Source organism: Symsagittifera roscoffensis, chromosome 3, assembly GCF_963678635.1.
Source record: "Symsagittifera roscoffensis chromosome 3, txSymRosc1.1, whole genome shotgun sequence".
In the NCBI taxonomy this organism is placed as follows: Eukaryota; Metazoa; Xenacoelomorpha; order Acoela; family Convolutidae; genus Symsagittifera; species Symsagittifera roscoffensis.
The window spans coordinates 22,811,561-22,834,324 of NC_087064.1; the positions used below are offsets into that span (position 1 = coordinate 22,811,561).

The 22,764-nt window shown below is 34.8% G+C and overlaps 2 protein-coding genes across 2 annotated transcripts in view; both read right to left on the reverse strand.

Moving 5' to 3' along the window:
* LOC134842821 (uncharacterized) overlaps nucleotides 1–8,029 on the reverse strand; it is a 235,648-nt gene extending 227,619 nt beyond the window's left edge. The window contains exon 1 of the mRNA XM_063859316.1: nucleotides 8,018–8,029. The gene's annotated coding sequence lies outside the window, so the exon portion shown is untranslated. The remainder of the gene's footprint in view (nucleotides 1–8,017) is intronic.
* Nucleotides 2,066–22,764, reverse strand: part of LOC134841633 (inactive glycosyltransferase 25 family member 3-like) — a 34,652-nt gene continuing 13,953 nt past the window's right edge. The window contains exons 2-10 of the mRNA XM_063857664.1: nucleotides 22,112–22,224; nucleotides 21,659–21,739; nucleotides 21,147–21,161; nucleotides 17,764–17,967; nucleotides 15,335–15,481; nucleotides 12,489–12,635; nucleotides 6,056–6,142; nucleotides 4,262–4,339; nucleotides 2,066–2,273 (exon numbers count right to left, since the gene is read on the reverse strand). Coding sequence (XP_063713734.1) covers nucleotides 2,066–2,273; nucleotides 4,262–4,339; nucleotides 6,056–6,142; nucleotides 12,489–12,635; nucleotides 15,335–15,481; nucleotides 17,764–17,967; nucleotides 21,147–21,161; nucleotides 21,659–21,739; nucleotides 22,112–22,224 — 1,080 coding nt within the window. The remainder of the gene's footprint in view (nucleotides 2,274–4,261; nucleotides 4,340–6,055; nucleotides 6,143–12,488; nucleotides 12,636–15,334; nucleotides 15,482–17,763; nucleotides 17,968–21,146; nucleotides 21,162–21,658; nucleotides 21,740–22,111; nucleotides 22,225–22,764) is intronic.

The window sequence follows — 22,764 nt, forward strand, 5'->3', positions numbered from 1 at the left end:
TTTGGAAGCAAGAAGCCAAATGAAAACTTGAAAAATTATTTGAGAGGGCGTAATAAAAGTATAAAAGGTTTAAGGGATGGTCTTTCTGTAGAAGCCTCCTCGCAAACAATAAAAAAGATTATAAAATGTTGGAATTAAATTGGTTCGTTGGGAAACTGAGGAGCTCAACTTAGTCTTTCTGCTAAATAAAAAGACAGACAAAAATTGAAAGAATTAGTAGTTCCTATGACAAAAATACTCGAAAACTATCAGCGTTTTGAGCACTTAATGATCGAAACAAGCTGACAAAAAACTATTTCAGGAAAATTGGCTGCTCTAATCCATGCAAAAAATTATTATAAGCAGTTGTTTTATCTCGAAAAAATGTTCAGCTACGATGTGTCAAATTGTCAACTCTATCTCTTTCAAAGTTGCAAATAAAACGACAAACACGTGGAAAAAAAACAGGACAGTTTTATTTTGCTCGTTTTAATTAAAAAAAGTACAAATTTATTGGTCTGACTGTACTTGGTAGCAGTTCAAGTAACAAAAAGTCCAAATAGTTTAACAAAAAATGAATTAACTAAAATTGTAAATACATGTCCATACATGTCCATTTGTAATTGCCGGAAGATATGTGCCAAAAATCAAACAAAAATCAAAAATGTAAACTAATTTTCTGTTTACCAGTGCTCTGGCAATCTGTGCTTTTCGAGCCGATAACGTCCATGTATTTTGATAATTAGATGATGTTTTTGGTACTGGCAAGTATGCAAGACTTATATTCCCAATTGTGCTTTATTTTTTTATAATCGGCTACAAGTGATTTTAAATTAGACTCGGTTGCTTTAAAGACTTTCACATTATCTTTGAAGTTTTTGTATCCTCAACTTTTCTGATGAGCAAACTTGCTTTATTATATTTAAGTAATTCTTCATTTCGAGACTCCTCTTTGCTACTTGATAACGTTCAGCAGATTGAAATTTTAAACGATGCAAAAAATGAAGAAATTGACAAACAATTAATTGAACTCATTCAACTAAACGGAAACAAAACAAAAAGTAATTGTACAAAATCAAACTTGATAAACTTTCCGTCTTACAGACCGACTTTCAAGTGTAGTTGGAATTTTTTTAGTTAAGTTTTATTTGTTAGACCGTAAGTCGACAAAAAACAAACAGATATGCGATAGTCTGACAATTGAAGTTTTGAAGAATTTGAAGAAACAAAAAAAAAGATCTGGCCTGCTTCCGAACTCTACCACGGAAGTTCCAAAAGCGTGTTCCTTACCTTTGGACCAAGTGGGAAGAGGCCTGAAAATTGTTGCTGTACCGCAATAAAGCAAGACTTACATGTATACAAAGATAAACACATAATGGAAAAAAAAACAAGAACCAGATACTTGTCGCTCAAGAGAAGACTTGTTCACGGGAAAAAAGTCTAGTTCCCGATTACAAGTCAATTGCTCTAGCAAGTGGAAACAATTATTGGAACAAGTTGTGCTGATCGCATGGCTTATATATTTTTTCAATTGTTTGGCTACGAAACTGAGTAAAATTTATGGTTTTGTTCAAGTTTTTTTGTGTCTCTACTAATGGCTTAAATGTTTTACTGCGGATAGACGACCTATCTTTTTGTCATTATCTGGTCCGTGATTTTTTTTCTTCAAATTTTACAGTTATGGGGACGTTTAATTGCAAAAAACAAGCATTTCTTTTGTTCTTATTGAGATCAACTGAGTGATTGAAGATGAAAATCAACATCAAACATTTGAAAAAGCCATTTTTTTTTTATCTTTTGCGCAAAACTTTAAACTTGAAACAAAAAAGTGTTCTCTTGAATTCTGAATTTTTGTTAGAAGGGAGGTAGATAGTGAGTTTTCTAATTAGCAAAAGTTTTGGATTGAATTGAGCTGAGAAACAATTTAAAAATCAATTTTGGTCAAGAACCGTTTTTTCTGGACAAAAAACACAAGACTTCAACCACTTCATTCCAAAAATATAAAAGTTTAGTAGATATAACCTCAGAAAAAATCAATTGGACTGTAAAAGATTCCAATTGTACAATATAAAGATGCCCTTTTATCTTACAGCAACTCTCCTCGGTGACGAATGAACTCATCAATGGTAGCATTCAAGTCGTAATGAAAGTTGTCAATGTCAAATTGTTCCCATTCTATAACAAACTTGACGTCATCTTCCAAAATGAGAACCATTTCTAAACTCTTTTCCGCCATCTCAGTCCAAATTTGATAATGACTCAGAAAACAGCCCACCTCTCCCCACTTCATAGGCCTATGCAACATTAAAATTTGATGAATAAACGCTTCAATTAGTTTTGGAAGAAAATACCTGATCTTTTTAAACCAAAAAAATTATGATTATTTGATAACGCAATTACACTGGTCCTTTTGCTGATTAGATCCAGCTCAACACTTTAAAAAATTACTTTAAAAGAAGCGTAGAAAAAAAATTGAGCTGCGTGCAATTTCTCTACACTTTTTTTTTCAGCATTGGATTTCAAAAACTACCTAAAAAGGTTTTTTTCTTTGCAGAAAAGTTCGATAAAAATTTCCCATCATTACACCAAGAAGCTTTTAAGAGTTTTTCACAGACGCTTCTGACACTTATTACAAAAAATATCCAATCACAGTTATTCTATAAGACAAATTATAACAATTTTTTCCTTTTTTTCATATCGAGTTAAAATGTTCAATTAAGGTGATTGAGCGTGCGCACATATGCAATAGCAATGTCCCCGGATTCAAACGAATCTGCGGTAGCGAATTAGGGATTCAATTTGAAATAAGTTTCAGAATATTTTTTTAACTTCGAAAACATACGAGATATTTTCAAAGGGTTGGCTTTATAATTTAGAAAAAATTTGTGGTATCTATGAAAAGCTATCAGGCATCCTTAAACATAGCCCATTTCTATCATGCAATCGCAACGATACCAATGTGATCGCCTTACCACTATAATAAGTGCCTCTCCAGATAATTTTTGCAATGAGCACCAAAATTTAGAATTTCGTTCTTTCAAAAATTTTTCAAAAGAATTAAATTGAAATGAAAACTGCAAACTTTCTCAAGACATTTATTAATTTGAGAAAACTGGATTGAAGTTAACTTTGAAAATCAAAAAAGGATAGTCGGTTGCTCTGCAGATAGCACAGATTGATCCGACCTCGTTCTCAGCATTTTTTTCAGGTTACTGTCTTTTCTTGTACTTTGTAATTCTCGACACCGGGATTTTTTTGAACTTTTTCAATGTCGTTCGAATCACGACTTAAAAGACTTTAATATGATATATCACTCAACCCAGTCCGATGATTATTTGTCGTACCTGATTTTGCGTGGAGAATTAAAAAAGAAAAAATAACGCACATGTATACAAAGTTTCTCCCCGCTTTCAATGGTCGGAACAATTACTAAAATTCAATTTCCTAGCTTAAAACTCTTCAAGTTTTTTTGCAATAATTTCCTATTTTTCTTGTTATGACAGATAATAACTTGCCTTTCATTTGACGTTTGACATTCGAATATGAAAAAGAAATATAAAGTCAAAATGATCAACTTCAGGGTGAACATTTTTGATAACTTTATCCCAGAAAAACAAATCAGTCCAAAAATCACACTGCCCATGTAAGTGTATTTGCTTTTTGATTGGCACTCAAAACTTCAACAATATGTTCTTATCATGTTCTTTTAGAGAAACCCAGAAGAGCCGCAAGCATGGCAAAAACTAGGAAGATAATGTTCTCTCACCGACTAGATCTGTGGCTGAAACAGCAAATAAAACCAGTAAAAAAACAACTTTCATGAAAGGTAGATGATGTAGTGTTTCAACATTTCAGGCGGCAGGGTGGACTTAGGGAAGAAGTATGCAAAACCCCCACCCACCCGTCCTTCCCCTCCCTTAGAATATTGACATCATGACCATCAAAAGATTACTTTGAAACTATTTTACGATGAAAGCTTTTGAATGAATCGAAAAGATTTTCACAAGCGCCTTTGACGCCAAATATTACAAATGCGTAAATACTTGCTCGGATGTTCATTTGGGCGGCCGAACAAAAACGTAATAATGAAATTAATGAAAAGTTGAGTATATTGAGTTTTATATATTGAATTTTAGAAAAAAAAATCAAAGGAGGCACTCGAAAAGAGCCCCAAACTCTCAAAAATTTTCTTAATTCATCCCGCCTAGAACAGAAACAGAGTACTTTTGCGTAGCTATGACACTATAGAAAATGTTATAATTTCTTCTTTCGTAGATCTCACCTGTTATCATGAGGTGGGTTGAGGTAGTATTTCATAACAGAAGCTCCCATTTTGATTAATTTGTCTGCAGACAAGTCCCTAAAAGTCAGACAACTTTCAGTTAATATTCAAGAGCCTCTAACTGTTCGCATGAACAGAAAGTGTTTTATTTTTTTCAAACAGAACAATTCAAATGGCGCAGAGCTTCCTAGATAGTCTTCAAAATCCAAAATTTCTCAAACGTTTCCAGCAAACAAAAAACTTTTCAGCTATCCTTTATCTAAGGAAATTGAGGCTTTTTTCAGTTTAAGCACTCTTCCTAAAGTTGGCATTAACTATTTGGCATTAACTATAATTTATAGCAGCAAATGCCTTTGAAAGTCAAAGAACATGAAAATCAAACAAAAAAGGTAGCAAATGAGCCGAAACCATGTACAATGACATAATGTCATAGTTTAACCTAGCAAGCTGTCAGACAATTAGTCAATCACCGTTTGACCTTTTGGGGGCTAGCATTGGTTGAGCAGAAATTTCCGAGCTCCTAAAAATTGAAATCACTAAAATTCCGAGCTCCAAAAATTTTAATTAAAGTTTATCGTTTTAAATAATAACTGACTGATCTCAATAATCAGTACACTAATTTGAACGTGTCTAATGATTATTGGAGATCAGTTAGTTATGAATTAAAACTATAAACATTAGAAAAGATTTTTTGGAGCTCGGAACTTTTGTGATTTTAACAAACAGCCATGATGATGAGCATTTAATTATCGTATCTCATATATTAATTTCAAGCTTTAGTTTCAAATTTTTAAACGGCTTTGAAAAAAATTGCAATAAAGAGGTGAAAGGAGGTAGAAAAGACCCTTTCTTCAGGTTGAATTCTTAATAGTTATATTTTGAGGTGTCAATCCCCTTATGGCACTCCCACAGTAGCAATAATCTTGCCTGAACACGTTATGGTGTCTTATACTTGCTGGACAAAGCGCCATTTTGAGACAAACATTTTCAGTCCTCTTTCTATTCGTTCTTTCCAAAAAAAACAAGGCTAGCTGGTTACTGTGCAAGTAGCACAAAAGATGTTCTGGCCATAAAAAATGCAACAAAAATTTTTTCAAAATATTGTTGGTGTGATAGAACGAGCTGAGCAAAACACGAGCTGATGATTAGATATATTCAACGGTCAAAATAAAATAAGCAAAAATTTCTTGAAAAACGAAAAAAAAAATCAAAAAAAAAATTCGAAAAATTACGTTTTAAATTAGGCTAATGTAAACTTTTAAGCAACTAAAATAAGACTGCTTGCTAAATTTGTTCGCTCGAAATAAGCCGAAAAATCAAAAATTCAAAATGGTTTTCTCGACACTGGGAAAATTTTTTGAAATTTTCAAATGGTTCGAATCAAGACTGTAAAGGTTTTATGATATATCACTCAACCCAGTCCGATGATTATTTGTGGTACCTAATTTTGCGTGGAAAACGAAAAGAAAAAAATAAAAGAAACTAAAACACACCCGAATGCAAAGTTCATCTCAATTTTCAATGGTCGGAACAATAAGTGCTTTTCCCGGGTTATGTAGCAAAAACAAAAAAAAACATAGGAACTGGATGATTCTTCTACGTGTCGAGCTTATTCCTGGACAGCCTTATTCGGCAGATTGTAACTGTTGTTATGAAGTAGTTACAATTTCAGCTGATTAGTAGCTTGAATTTCAGCTTCGAGATATGGCTGATTTTGGATCATCCGCCAAAAACATCGATGGACGGGGCACAGGGGAACGGTAAAAGAGCCAAATTTTCAGTTATTAAACTTACAATGCATCAACAGCCGGCACTCGTTTCCTTGGTACGCCCGGGAACACTCTGTCCATCTCACCTTCTATGTAGACCCTCCTCTCGGGCCTGCGGTTCAAGTTTACATAACGGATCTAACAATAAACAAAAATATAATAAGACAATACATATTTTTTTACCCTGGTTTTTTCAAGAATAGTTTAAGCAGGGGTTAGCCGAGACTGATCAAAAATTTTCGCGTCGAGAACTTTTTAACTACAATTAAAAAATGAAATATAATTGAGGTTCTTGACGAATCCGCCGGTATTTTCGAGCTCTTCTAAAACATGGAAAGACTCTATTTTGCCGAACATTTTCGCACCACAAGCAAGTTTTTGAGGAGAAAATGAGCAGAAACGACGTCATTGGGTACTTAAAAAAAAATTGAGTTATTCTTTTAAAGTTTGGAAAAATATAAAAACTCCATTTTTTTTACGCTGGTGAGCCAAAATGAGAGTCTTAAAATATGACCAAAGTGAACCCTGCAGAAACTAATCAAATACCCTACACCCTAGAGGGAAGCTTAATCCTCAATCCACCCCCAGTGTTTCAGCGCAAACGTAAATAAGAATGCTAGCTAATTTTTGGGTGGACTGAAAGTATTATAGACAAGAAGGCTGTAGCCTATCAAATAAACATAGCATGCCGTCCGGTTTGGCGCAAGTTCGACACCCTCATACTCCAACCTTTTTACATGTGTAACAAAAGGGCAGTGGCCCCATTTGACCGTTTTTAACCGTTTTTTCGCTCGGATCAGCCTTACTTAAGGCTGGCCGTCAAAAAGAGCGATTTGAACCAAGGACAGTACTGGTTCTTATGGCTAGCTTGCATCGATTTATATCGTTTTCTGTGCTGATTATTGGTGAAGTTATGAACCTTTTTATTTCAAATTTTGGATGAAATTATCAATATTGCCGAGAAAACAAAATTATTGTTGATGTTTCGGTTTTAAATTATCTTTCTGAAGATTGCGCACACACTAGGGTTTTTTCATGTCTGCATGTTTCTTGTGAAGGAAACATCGATATAATTGTTTAATCAGGAAATGATTGTTTATTGATGCAATATCAATTTGGGACAAAGGATGATCACCAAAAATACAGTGGGATATATTTAAGCCAATAAAATACCTGCAAGACCAGAAGTTTTCCTTGTTTTGATAGGTTTATGACCGGATGACATTCTATTTGATTATATTAGATTTCTACAAAGCTCAATCAAATCTTATACACCTAGTTTTTCCCCTTGTCTCGAACTATCAATGATATTCGTCAAGAATCGAAAACAAAGAAAAAAATTTTTTTTGTAGGTTTTCTTCAGGCAGCTGGCAAAGCTAGAAACTGACTTAGTCTCAGGGCTAATTGCTTGAAAGTTTAAATTTTATTTAAATATATCATATTTTCCTTTTTTGACAAAAGAGGCTCCCCACTTCTGAAAGCTTTCAATTTTATTGATTTTTTTCTTACAGAAATTTCTAGTTTGGGATTAATTTATGAATATTTAAGTTAAAAAAAACAACTTAACTTTGGTAAATTATAGTAGTTTTTGACGGCTTTTTGTATCATAATACAAAGCGCCTTGAAAGCCCCTTGAAAGCCCCTCAAACAACAGTTTGTATCTAATTTTGGTGCAATTTTTTTTTTCTATACAAGCAATTCACTGAAAGGCCCAATTAATTGCAATTATTAATTTTTTTGAGCAGTGGCGGGCGGTGCATACAAAATTATTTTTTAAAAAAGATATCAAAAAAGATATCGAAGAACAAATGGAGAGCAATTAGAAACGCAATTAAAAACCAGGCCTGAATTTGAGGCCCGGGTCCCGCCTGGTTTGGTTGATTCAGGCCCGGTTAGGAAACAAAAAATTCAAAGCTGGGCCTCGAAACACGAATTTCCTAGCAATAAGTAAATTGAAATTCAAATGTGAATTTTTATAAAAATCACAATTTAATAAGTTCATTGCCCGCCAGCAATCCTAGCAGTTCAATTTGGCTGACTTTTGCCGCAGAAAAGAGGGCATGCTTGGCTGTCCGGATTTGCCCAGCCCTGCTGAAGTCACGCTCTTTTTGAGCGTTTGTAGCTTGAACGGTGAAAGGTGTGAACTTTTTTTGAAAATCAGACCCGGGTCAGGTCCAGCCCGGCCCGGTTGCTGATCGTAAAATTGAGGCCCGAGCACGGCGCGGCCCGGCCCAAAAAAAAGGTCGAGCCCGGTTCCAACTCTGAGCATACTATCATTCCGCAAGCAAGTAATATGCTCGCCAGCAAATGAACCAATAAGTTAGAACAAACAAAGATAATTTTTTAGATATAAAAAAACTAGTCGAAGCAGGGGCGGATTTAGGGGGGGGGGGGCGAAGGGGGGGGATTGGACGCCCTCCCCCTCAGGGATTCGACCCCCTGCCGACCCAAAGGGTCCCCCCTTTGATACTTTTGAAATCCATTTTTGGCCGACCGACCATAAAGTTTTTCTAAAGGCGCTTTGGCGCCAATATATACTAATTTTGAGGGGGAGCGCGCGCCAAAAAAAACGCGATTTTTTTTCAAAATTTTTCAAAAATTGCCCAAAAACTTTTCAAAAATTTGCCTGCGGCGCACAAAGTTTAGCCAAAATGGGCTTTGGTCGACCTAAAAAAAAAAAAAAGGTCGTCTAAATTTTCGAATTTTTTTTGAAAATCCGCCCCCCCTCGAGAAAATCCTAGATCCGCCCCTGAGTCAAAGGGTTGCAGAATCAAAAGCAAAAAAATTCTTTTTGAAATTAAAAGCCTAAAATTAGATACTAGATACTGGTAGTTTTTTGCCATAATGCTTTTGTTGTCACAAGGCCACAAAAAATCGCAAAAATTAGCCGGATTAAGACTCTACTAATTGGCAAAATTAAACACAAACTAAGGACATATTTTGTGTAAAACACTCAATTTCATGGCTCTTTTTGACCAGTGCATAGATATTTGTGTCCCAGACAATTGTGTCCCAGGCAAAATAGTCCTACAACTTAAAGTTTCTGAGATATTTGTCTCCCAGACAAAATTGCCGTAGTTCTGATTCTGCCATTTTGTTCAAATTTAGGTTATATATAATTGACGAGCCACGTTTCCGAAGGGTTTATTTTCATGAGCTGACAAGAAAACCGCCATTTGAAGCTTAACAAGTTTGGGACACAAATGACTGGGGATGTTTTGTCTGTGTAGTTTTCAGGTCTTTTGGACAATTTCGCCTGGGACACAAATGTCTGGGACACAAATGCCTGGACACGTTTTTGACCATTTCTTCTATTATTTAATTTTTCTATTGAGGCTAACTAACATTAATTGCAGCGATCAATTTTGAAGCTAATTTTTTTTCAACCTGAAAATTCCAGCTTCCAAGAGAGAGTAATCGAATCACTTAGAAAATGAGTAACTGACTTATCAGATTATGAATTAGCAATTTTTTTTGCCTCGCAGCGTAGCATGTTTTAAAAACTACTGACCTCGAACTTATGACAATAGTAGACCAGGCTGGTAACAAAAACGCTGATTAGTACTACAAGCTGTACTATATGCATCTGGGTGAGCTCTTTCGGAAATTTTGCCTCAATTTCATTTCACTTTTGACTTTCGCATATGACTTGGTGATAATTTTTTTTATTGTATGAGATGAATCATACGGCTTGTTTCATACGGAAAGTTTGAAAAGTTTGAAAAGTTGAAAGCATGAAAGTTTGGATGATAACTTTTCGCATCGTTACAGATCGTCAATTTGTTTTTTCTAAATTATTTTATTCCCACCATTAAATTTGTCAAAGCCGAATTGAATCTTTTGTTGAAATCATTTTTTTAGTCACTAAAACAGTTTTGTTGTTTAAAGCTACACCCAATTTTGATCCTGCTATATGTTTGCTGCGAGTCGAGAATATGATATCGAATCGGCAAGTTCAATTCCAGGTGATAAAAAGAAAAGTTCAATTCGTCAAGTTCATTCCCTCTATCTTTTTCCTTCCTAAGAATCTGTCTATAAAAGTGTATTTGCTAAATTGTCGAAATAAAACTTGAGGTATGTATTGCATTTCTTAAAAACGGAGAGCAAAACTGCCCGCTTTATAGCGGGAAATTGGCGCAATGATTAAGCTGGTGACGACATAAATTTGACATTGGATACTTTGAACATAATTTTGCTACTTTGAACATATGACTAATGTTTGAAAGGCTAGCATGCTCAAAATATAAATGTTGGGGTATTTTCACCACATGGGACCAAGAATTGAGAATTGATTAACGAAGATGACTCCTGGGACAAAATATTAAGCAGATATGATGAAAATGTCTCATTACGAGGCTAAACAGCGCACTGGATAGGCGCACTGCATAGGCGCACTGAATAGGCGCACAAAGTTTGGTGTCTCTGTAAACACTGGAATCAAGAGACAAGTCTTTAAACAAGTTCCAAAATGTATGTGGATTCCATTCATAAAACTTGCGTGGATTCAACGTAAAGCTACTTGTATTGTAAGTTTTGTCGGCACAAATTTTTTTTAGCAGATTCTGCAACATGAAATATAGCTAGTTTTTCCGGTTTCCGCAAAATTGAGCGGATTGGATTGGTAATAGGTTTGTGATTAAAACTCTAAATTTTGACTTAACCTTTTATTTCCTAAAATCAGACTAAATATGTAACATTATCACCAACTCAGAATATCATGCCAAATTGATCTGGACCTAATCTCTGAGCTCTTATGTTTTTATTTGAGTTGAAATTTTGATTAAAGTTCAAAATATAATAAAAATCTTGCATAAAAAAGTTTGCAAATATTACGATGAAGTTCAAACTAAAATGAATTTTCTTATTGATTAATCCATGACATAGCTTATTTCAGTTGGTATTCATTGTTTCAGTATCTGAGATCGGAGAGGTGTTCACTCTTTTGGTATTCAAAGAATTTGAATTGTTGGCAGTGGTTGAGGTTGAAAGAACCTGGATTAAACTGTTGACAGAAAATGTGATTGAAATTTTGGCAGTAATTTAGGTTAAACTGACGAAAGTAAATGAAATTGAGCTGTTAGAGGGCCTCGCTGGTGACCCACAAAAAACAGATTCAATTTTAAAATGTTATAATAAGACGTAACTACACTTGTTAGTTGATTCCAGTAGAAACAAATGCGAATCTGCCTAAAACTTGAGAATTCCGCTTAAATTTGTGGACTCTGCGGCAGCGTAATTTTACAATTCAGATGACATATGATTTTTGGCTTCATTTCACAAACTTTTCCGGATTCCCCAAACTTTGTTTCGAATTCCGCAAAATCGGTGATTTTTGGAGTGCTTTTGAGCAATACAGTATTATAAATATTTTTCGTGAAATCCAAGACAGCAAAAATAAAAGAAATAGCAAAAGAAGTGATTCCGCGGCAAAACGGTTTTCGGCTTGCTGTGGAGTCCGGTTTAAATCCGGAAATTGCACAGTTTGGCCCTTGAATGTTATTTTTTGCGCAATGAATTTGAAAGTTTTGACTTTTCGTCGCTTCGAATTTGAAAGTTTTGACTTTTCATCCAATCAGAATCAAGCATTATAATTCATACATCAAAATAGCAATGAATTTCGGGTCGTATAACAGAAAAGACCCATAAAAAAATAAAACTTCACCGATGACTTCTTTTTTCAATACAAGTTTTTCAATTGTATTTTTTTTACCGTTACATCAGTTAGGATCATGGAATCTGAGAATGAAACATGCGTAAACTGATCCCAAATTTCAAAAAAAAATTAGCTTAAAAAATATTGTTTCACCGCAATGCAGGCAATATGATCTTATGTCAAATGTAAAAAAAAATCGGAATTCGCAAATCTTAAATTTGAGAATATATCATTAGTGAGGCAATCATTAATTGAATAAAATAGTCCTAAAACTTAGTTTTTCGCATCTCTCATCTTTACATATTATTAAACATAAATCACCTAATTGAACAATTGAATTTCTTGTTTTTCAATCGAAGTCACTTTCGTCATACTCGAACACGGGAAGTGAATTGTAAGTGTCACTCGCATGTCTATGGATACTATAGAATTATGAATTTTTTTCCTGATAAAAATGAGTTTTGCTAGATAATAAATCACTGACTTTTTATTATAGTTTTTTGAGCGTTCGGCTATTTTTCCACTCCGAGATTTTATCAATTTTCTAATCGTTTTCTAGCTGGAACGCTAGAAAAAACTCAGACAACCAATTGGTCACAGCTGTCTAGAAAATTCAGCGTAATTGAAGAGAATTCATTTGACTTCCACAATTAACAGTGTCCTCATTGAAAAAACACTTTCATTGTTAACTACAATATGCGACTCATCTTCTGTTTGCTTTTTCATGGCTTACCCATATGCATAGCCTATCCATAAGTATAGCTTATCCTTAGAATTTGCTCATCCATAGACATGTCACAATAACCTTGAATATTGTTGGGCCAATGTCCATTTGGCAGCGAATACCTTCAAACTTGTTTCGTTTTTCTTGTGCTGACCCCACCACCATCCGATATCAAAATGAGGGTTCTGGCCGTACATAAGGGGCAAATACTCATCCACTGGAATAATTCTGCAGACAAACAGGGGTGGTTTTATAACTAGGTTTGTACGACTGCTAGACACTCTGTTTATTTTTCATTTTCTTAAAAACATAGTGTGCCTAAATTCTCCTACTGGAAGCTGAAAAGATCGCAACAAGCCTATGAAAACCTTGCTTAAAAACTTGAAAAAACATTAGGGATGTGGTAGAAAAAGAATGAATGCGAATAAACCAGCCGAAGTAAGAGCAAATCAAAATGAGCAGAATATATAGCCCAGACAAAAATTACGACATTATTACTGAGTCTGCGTGACTTTCATGACTGTTGCGATCAGGATTGCACGAATCAGGCGGATCCTTGGATATTTCAACTGCCCTTTCATCTTGCGATGAAAAAATTTTAATTTAAACAAGACTGCTCGTATATCAGGGCAAAGCCTTGAATTTTCCGATTGACCCTTAAATTCGTGGAGGTAAAATATATCTTTGCATTTGAACCCAGGGAGTTGATTTTTTCATTTTATCTTCATTCTAAGCCACCGGACGCTCTGTAAATTGTCAAGAGATAAATTGGCGTCTAATAAATTTTCGACAAGATCAAATTGCTGCCCTGAAATTAATCTGGAATGGTTTCATTAACAGCTTACTCTTTAATAGGCAGAAATATATTGCGCGTAAATTTACACAAAGAGATCAAATTGGTGATTTCTAAATCCCGACCTTTTTTAAAAGTGGTTGCGGTAGGAACAATTTTTTAATTTTAATCTTAAGCGGTCGATAATAATCAGATGATACCGAAAAATCCCGTCAAACATGTTGAGTTAAAAAGTCGAATTGTGTCTAAAAAAAGTACCCCCGAACACAAACAAGAGAACAGTCGAGCAAGATGGCTGCTCTAGCAGGGCGAAGCTGACCAAAATAATCTGACTGCCTTTTAACGGCTTCGAGCAAACTCTTTGTGCTTAAATTTTTGATTTTTATTAATTTTTCTTTGTCAAAATAATGTTATGTATTATTAGGACCAACAAAACTGCCCGTATAGGGGCAAAACCTTGAGTTTTCCGACTGCAAATAAATTTCCATGGATTTTGTTTGTAAGAAATATGTGAAATTTTCAAAAAAAAACAGAAAAAGCTTAAAATATATATTTTTTTAGTTTTCTTTTTTGAAAATCATCTTCCCACAAGCTATTTAAAGTAAAAAGTGACACATAAAGCAATAGTAAGTAGAATAAACAGCATGCTTAATTTCCATTTGAAACAATGTCTAGGACAGATTAATTTTCCACCTACGCGTTAATAGCACGGAACATATCACGCTTTAATTGTCCAAAATTGACATTTTTTAAACCACCATAATTTTACAGAAAAAAACATGATCACAGGTAAAACATAACTTCTAAACCTGAGCTTAGGGCAACAATATCTTTCGCTTGATTTATCAAACTGAGTCAAAAATGAGTTCTGAGCCAAATTTATTCGCCCCTTACGCGTTAGAGAAACGCAGTATATCACAAGTTCATCATTCCAAATTGATGAGGCAAGTTGGTAATTTTTTAACCTCCATAAGTAGTTCGGTTTTGCCAAATTGGCCGTTTTAAACGGCCATAACATGATTTAAAAAAAACAAGTAAACGTTTTTTTCTGAATTCCGAGCTCAATGCATTAATATCTTACAGACTGTAAAGAGCATTCTGTCAAAATGATTGAAAGATGCTTCAACAGAGGCGAAGCTTCGGTTCGCAAACACTAGCGAGAGAACGACAAAAAGCAGCTCTATAAAATGCAATATTAAGAAGTAGAAACAAATCTCGAATTAGTAAAAACTCCGCTAGGTCTCTCATTAAATCTGCGACCTTTCGCGACCTAGAGAGTTTAAGTCTCACGCACTAACCACTCAGCCACAAATAAAGCAGAGAACAGATGCTATGAAACTTCCAATGCTAGATCCTGATTATAGTAAAAATGCCACCAAATAAGTGAACACTTTGACTTTCAATGGACACTTTTATTTGCAAGTAAGATTAGAAAATAGAAGTTTTGTACTAATACACTACGCTGATCGCAAGTGTGAAAAAAACCAACAAAAAAATGGACATTGTTATCATTTTAATTTTTTTCCCATATCCACTCGTAAAGTACAATCGGATTTAGTTCAAATTTATTTGAAAAAAAAAACACTAACAACACTAATTGGATTAAAAAGCGTGCCTCAAAACACTTCAGAATAATTTCTGAACAGGCTTCAATCGCCGCATTTGCTAGCAGGGGCGAAGAAAAAAAAATTAAATTTTACGCGCCAAATAATAATACCAAACTGCAGAATTTTAAGAAAAAAATCCACAAATAAAACTTTTTTAAAACTGGAATTCAGCCATCGCTGTCTTTCAGATGGTATAACGTATTTCTATCAAATACAAATGTCGAAATTGATCTGATTAAGAAACCTTAGACATAAATATTATATAGAAGTGATCTAAACCCACCCCTAGCAGAAATATTCCGTCACTCTCTCGAAAGTCGGAAACTTCAATACCTTGTGACGAATGAAAATTTTCGTGTGGAAAAAATGGTACTTAGTTTTTACTTCAGCTTGTTTATATATCACCCAAAAAAATAACAAAAAGGTGGCAAAGTTTCAAGAGTTCGCGGGTCAGCAATTCAATTGACCATTAGAAAAAATGCATAAAAGCCAAGTTAGATATATACGCAGCTTAGCATAAAAGCGACCTGGATAAAATGTCAGTGCTGATGAGTTTCCTTGCTCCTTCCAGGGTGAGCATGTAGGCGTGGGTGCAGAAGGAAAATCCAGGTCTCACCAGGTACTTCGAGGACTTCCATTTGATATCTTCTCCTATTCTGCATCTCCCCAGATAGCTAAAATTATTTAATTCGAATAGCGCGTTAAACTTATGAGGAAAGATTCAATTTAAGAGGGTTTCAATTTTCAGCTGTTTCATTATAGCCACTACAGCTGTTTCTTGTTTGGCACTAGACTAGGAGGGGGACTATTACTGGAAACATTTCAACTGAGGTAATTTCCTAATATAACGAGATAAAAGAGAGGGATGATCTTCTAAAATCTCGTGTTTACGCAGGGGCGAAGCGGAGCTTCTCGCCACTTGCTATACAACACAAACATAAAAAAAACTAGGTGGACTAACGTTTGTATGTCTCGATAGAAGATTATTAGCGGCCAAGCTAAGGCTGGAAGTACCTATTTGCTATTTTTGAATTTTTTTATACTGATGGGGGATGAAATGAGCTTCAAAATGTCAGAAATTAATTTTGACCAAAACCTTAGTTTTTCTCCACAAAATAAATAAAAAGAATGAAAATTTTTTTGAGAATTTGAAATCTTCGCAGGGACATAATATCTTCTGGCAAAAAATAAGTAGTCGCATTTTCTACAAAAAAAGATATCGCAAACGGTTTTTTTCGATAGAAGCATTCATCTCAGATTTGATAGGTTAGTTTCTAAAAAACGGTCAAAAGTTCAAAACCTTGACTTTCCGAAGTTTCTTACTTTCTGAAAAACTTAGGTCGTGGCAGCTTAAGCAGAGAAAATTACCGGAAACATGTTTCTCGACTAAACAGTATATCTAAGAATTGGCGAAAAAACTATCAACAAATCGAAAATTTGACTTTTCCGATAATCATAGCTTTTTGTGGAAAAAATATTAGGCGTGGCCGCTCATGCAGAAAAAATTCAAATAAACTGTTTTTCGATTGAACCCAAAACTCATAATTGGGAGGGTAGTTTTCGAGAAAATCACATAGTTTCAGACAGGGGCGGATCTAGAATTTTCTCGGGGGGGGGGGGGGGGCGGATTTACAAAAAAATTTCGAAAATTTTGTCGATTTTTTTTTAGATCGACCAAATTGATTTTTCGAGCTCTCTCAAAGCACTATTTGGTCCCTTTTTTGACCAATTTTCTGCGCCGCAGGCAATATTTAAAAAAAAACAGGCAAAAAAAGGCGTTTTTAGGCACTTTTCTGGAAAATTTTGACCGAAAAATTGCGTTTTTTTCGGCGCGCGCTCCCCCCTCAAAAATAGTATATATTGGCGCCTAAGGCGCCTTTAGAAAACTTTTAGGGTTTGTCTCAAATGAATATATCAAAATAGTACAAAGGGTGACCCTTTGGGTCGGCAGGGGGTCGAAACTCTGAGGGGGGATTAATTGGGCGTAGTCAATTATGCAGTTCGCTATTTTGACTGAGCCTCCCTCAATTCGCTATTTTGACTGAGCCCAAAAGTCTGAGATTTGGGAGGGTAGTTCTCGAGAAAACGCTGGAAGGTTCAAAAAAACGTCAAAAAATTAAATATTTGACTACTCCGAAGGTCATAACTTTTTGTGTTTAAAGTTTCGGAGTTGCCGCTAATTCAGTGGAAGTTTCCATAAACCGCTGACTTCAATGATTTGAAAGTTTCAGATTTGGGAGAGGATTTTCGGGAAAAGTCAAAGTAAAGACAAAAAAAATTCAAAAAAATCAAAAAATTGACTTTTTTGAGCAATGAATTCTAACAGAAAAGGGTGTAGCCGCTTATGCAGGGGAGCTTTCCGCAACCAGTTCTACTCTTGGAACCCAAAATATCAGATTTCGGAGGGTAGTTTTGGAGAAAACGGAAACAATCCAAAAATATGGGTCATATATTCCGACCACAGATTTTTTCAATGGCTATAGACAAAAGGGTAAATTAGAAAGAGACAAGAGATTATGCAGGCAGACAGTAAACTAAGCTGTCTTTCCATTGCTACCCGTTTTTCGTCTCAAAAATATAAAAGATCCAGTCCCATACAACTTCATACTACCTGTTTTTATTAAGCAAGAATTTTGGGCAAACATTCCAAGTAAAACATTTAAACTTTAAATTAGCAACGGAACAAAACTTACGAGGCAGAAATAACGCCGATCATTTTTGAGCAGACACCAGTTGCACTAAAATAATGTTTTCTTTAAGAAATTATGTCTTAAGTCCACCTGAAACTACAATGAGCAACAGTTTCAACAGAAGAAAAAAAGAAGACGTTTACGAGAAAAAAATCTAGTTCACGATTACAAGACATTTGCTCTCGCAAGAGTAATTACTGAACTAGATTAACCTCTACAGGCAGTAAAGTTGCAAAGATAGCTGAGCACAACGTTATATATCTTACAGCAACTCTCCTTGATGAAAAATAAACTCTTCAATAGTAGCATTCAAGTCATAATGGAAGTTGTGTAAATCAAATTCTTCGTCCTTCAGAATGAATTGGGTGTCATCTTCGAGTATAAGAACCAGTTCAAGTCTCTTTGCTGCCATCTCAGTCCAGATTTGGTAATGGCTCAAGAAACAGGCCACCTCTCCCCATTTCATCGGGCTATGGCAATCAATAAGAATAACCAGTTGTTGAGCAAAAATCAAAGAAAGTTCCAACCACAGACAGTTTTGCAAGAAAAATTCAAAAATTAGTTTTTTTTTTATGAAATCATTCGTCAATTATTTTCAAATTTTGATCGTTTCTGAGCATGTGGCCGAGAAACTGAAATAAAGCTGAACAAAAAGCCAGCGGCTCTAATTTACTTAGCAACTATAGCCTGAAAGACACCAAAATAAAAAGCGTCTTTTCACTCTAAATTCATCAAGACTGAAAAATTTTCAATCAGTGTTGCTCGAATCCATAACAAAAACTGTTTCCAAATATAGACTGAATCGCGACATTATCTGTCATTATCTTAAATCTATTTGCTGCATCCGTTTTTTCCAGAAACAATTTTTTACAGAAATTTAAGCACATGTGAATACCACAGCTTTAAAAAACTTGGAACTCGAACCATGAAAGTTTCTTGGAAAAGATTGCACTATTTGCCAGAAACTTGCAGAGTCTTGCAAAATTTCCATTCTCAATTCGGAAAACAAATCTTACAAAATTAACTGCGTCGAAATTTTGTTTTGATTTATAGTTTCAATTAAGTGATTCGCGCATACAACTGAAATTTGAAACAACTGCCAGAAACTTTGATTAGGATTAATCATTAGCGGTGAAAAACTTCTAATTACTCAAACAAATTTGTAAACTTCAACTCTTGTTATTCTATTTTGAACGGTTTTTTTTAAAGTGATGGATAATTTTCAAAGAACATTGAATGTGCATGCATGTGTTCAACTTTCTTATGTTTGCTTCGCCTTTGAGCAACATAATCTAGTAGTATCTGCTACAGACTTGAAAAAATTTAAACAGCTTTAAAATTACCGAAAAATAAGTTAAGAATAGTTTTGTTTTAGAATTCAAAATATTGCTTGTTTCTTGCCAATGGTATGCAAATCTTGCAAGAAAAAATTGAGAATGATGTGATTTCTGGCAAAATTTTTTGCAAAATATGTTTCATGAAATGCATTCCGAAACATTGGGGAAACCTCCTAACTTAGCGGTTCGAAGAAGAACTAAAAGTCGAACAAAAAACACAAAATTTGCAACTTTGGGGGTTGAGGCTGGCAATTTGATAATAACATGTCGATTACTGAACACAAAACATTTCCAACTCACGATCGAGAAGCTTCAAAATGGTACTGTGCAATTGGGTTTCTGTAAGTTTTCGATCTCCCAGAAAGAACCGTTCATGGAATCATCCGTTGCCAAAATTTGCGAGTAATTGGAATGAAAAAAACAGCTATTAGATAATCATAATTATAATTAATTTGTTCACGAATCAAGCAAATTACAGAAAATCTTTTATATAAATGTACAAGATTGGTAGCACCGATTCAAATGGTCACCGTAAGGTCGCAAGCCTGTTTTCAGGTTCCAATTGAGAGCAATTTGAAAACTCAGAACCTAGATTTTCGTTGTTATCCGATTGAACCCTGAAGTTTCAATTAATCCGTTTCTGTTGATGTAGATCGAAATCATAAGACCGAAGAAGATTTTTTTAATAGTTTTTTGATATGTACTACTCTTTAAAAAATGTAGCCTAGTTTTCGACAAATATTTTTTTCACAGAAATCACTAATGTGCAGATAGAGGTATCTAAGTTTATGAACAAGGCTTTCTAATTTAGTTGCTGGGCATTGTATTATACGTTCCAAAATAATATTGTCTAGTTTGTCATGCTTATTCAAAATAAGACTCACTCGCTCACCAATTTATGTTTTTGTTAAATATGTTCATTACAGATCTTGTTTGTAATGTTCTGATCCGTGAGTCATTTAAATTGGTTTGTATTTTTAAAACTTCGTATGACTGTAGCTCATAGATTGAGAAAAAACTATATTTTTGTCTCGTCGATCCTGCTTCATCGAATTTTCTTACCCTGGTGATGATTATTGTCATAAAATTTGGCTTATTTCTGCAATGTATCTACATTTGTTTTTGAGGTGCATCCATAAATCAGTTGAGGTTGTATATCTTATATTTCTTTTCACTTTCATTTTTAATTTCGTTTGAGCACCATCAGGTTTTGCTATTTTTTTGCTTTTAATTTCATGAACTGGCAAGATTGTACACAGAGTAATTTGAATTGATTTAGTAGTAGAATGAAAGCCTCAATGAGGGGCAAATATCAGCAATTTTGAGGTAATGATTCTAACGCTAATTTGAATTCCAATTAAAAAAGGTCTTTAAATGTTCATCATCAAATTTTCTTCCATGACCTACCAAAGCGAGGAAGTGCTTTTTGGCTTTCCTCTTTAAACAAAACAATTTTCAAGAACAAAAAGCGCTGTCATCAGCGATAGATGTCTTTTTTTTAAACTTCGGCTTCAAAATTGGTAAAAAACAGATTGATGGTGCTCTCTGAGTGTTTTGTTTGTCTGTGATGATTCGAGCTTAACGTCAAACATATTAAGACTTTCCACAAAACTTTTAGACAGATCATTTTGCTTTTTAATGGTAAAATTGTACTCTCTGCATATTAGAAGCTTAGTGTTAGTGGCGAGTTCAAGCTCGAGTAAGTGATATATCAGCGTTTCCAAGAAAAAAAACTAAGGGATTGTTTTATGAAGTTTTAAGGGTGGTGTTTTATAGGGTGGTGGTGTTTTATAAAGAATTGTCAAATAAATTTTCTTTCCTATTTTGGTTTGAATCATTAGTGATTGAGTTTTGTCGGTTGAAGTTTTCAGTTTAACCTCGCCATTTAGACCTTTTCTCAAAAAACAGGTACACCTCCACCTTTTTTATTGGTTCTAAAAAGTGTTCGTCGGAAATCGCTCCTAACATTTAATTTTTTTGACACTCACATTTAAGTGTTTGATTTTGATGCTCATTACAGCCTTATTGTCAGCATAAATCGCTTCCGGTTTTGTTGGAGCATTTGAAAAGACTGGGTTTTTGTTGTTTCAGATTCGTTTAGTTGCAATCAGCGGAATGTTTTTGTTTCATTTAGACTATCATCAATTTTTCTCATCAAACAAACAATTTGGCCAAATTTAAATGGCAGTTGGAACATTCAGGCCCTAGTTCAGATACAATCACTTTTCTGCAAATTCTAACGTTCCACGAAGAACAACTACATAGCATCATAAACTGCTAGCAGTAGATTTTAATGAAGAAATTGTACTTACTGATCGCTCCGATATCTAAAATAGATAAAGGTAATACTGAGAGGTAAGCTAAGTATCGAAAAAAATTGCAAAAAAAACTCATTTGCTCTGATACTTTTCGTTTGTGCAAACTAATTTGGATCAAAATTCCTAAATGCTCTGTTCAAGCAAACCGTCATAGCTCTTTGGTTTCACCCAAAATGACTATTAACCACTGAACCCACCACGACTGTTATTGGTTTTGCTTTTGCCTGCTTAGAGAGGCGGCATAAAAAACTTCAGGATGTGAGTGAAAAAAAATCAGACCAAGTTATATATCAACATCCCAAAAGGCTAGATCAAACTTAATAATTTACAATAATATTATTTCTGTTTTGAGTGCTGGATCAAGTCAAAATAAAATTTAAGTTTTAATTTACACCCCCCCCCCCCCGCCGAACATTAGTAATTGTCAGTGAACTTTATCCCCCTAAGCGGGATTGGGGGATCATTCACTTTGTCCTAAGATCAAGACTTGTGCTCATATTCCTCACTCTGTGCCGACAATGTTCGGGTCGTCAAACTCGGCCATAACCGCCATACATCTATCCGCCATCCACGAGTGAGACAGAGATCTAAAAATATATACCAGTTTAGCCGCCTACTAGGTTGTCGAAACTGAACAGCTAAAAAATCATTTTTTTAGACAAGACAAACGTGGATGAATGAATTCATTTGGAGACATCAAAATTCTTTGCCGACGCTACCACGATGTGCTTGCTTTGAAGCTAGTATCGTCTATGCGCTTGCAACGTCCTTGCAACATTTCGGACAAAAATATCAGGCATTTAAAGCATTTTGGTTTTAAAAAATCAGTCGGAGACATTTCAGCCAATTTAACGAGTGAAAGCGTTATTCGATTAAAATAATATTTTTCTTCGATGTTCCTGGAGAAAGCTTTAAAACATGAATCATCTCCCAGCTATGCTAAGACATGAGAAACTTACATGCCGTCCACAGCTTCCACTCTTTTTGCAACGTAACCGTCGAACACTCTTCCTAGCTCACTCTCGATGTTTATTCTCTTTTGAGGCTGTCTCTCTAAGTTGATGTACCTGATCTACAAAACACCATTGAACTAAGTAGAAACACCGCTCAAAACCCGCTTTAGAAAAAATTGCCATAAAGAAAAACGCCTCAAACTTGCTTGGAAGCTTTCATAAAACTGCCCTACAGATAATATCAAGATAAAATTAATTCTATGGCCGCTCAAAACCCCATATTTGGGAAATTTTGGCGGTTTCTTAAAAAAACGCCCCACCTTGCTTGGAAAATTCATAAGACTGCCCTAAATAGACCAAGATATGAGCAATTCTTCGACCCTGAGCACTTATTCAACCGCTCAAACACACACAGCTTTAATCAAAATTGGCGAATAATTTGAATTGTCTGCAATAAAAGATGAGACGCTGGGAACACCTTTTTAACATCGCAAAATATTAATTTCTGATTTTTATTCATCCTCATATGTAAACTTACTTTCTTTTACCGAAGGCATGGTACGAAACGTTTAGTAGTTCACAATTAACCAGGCTATCCACTATGCCCGTTAGTACATTCGACCTACGACAAAAGGCACCATGTTTGAGATTAAAACCAT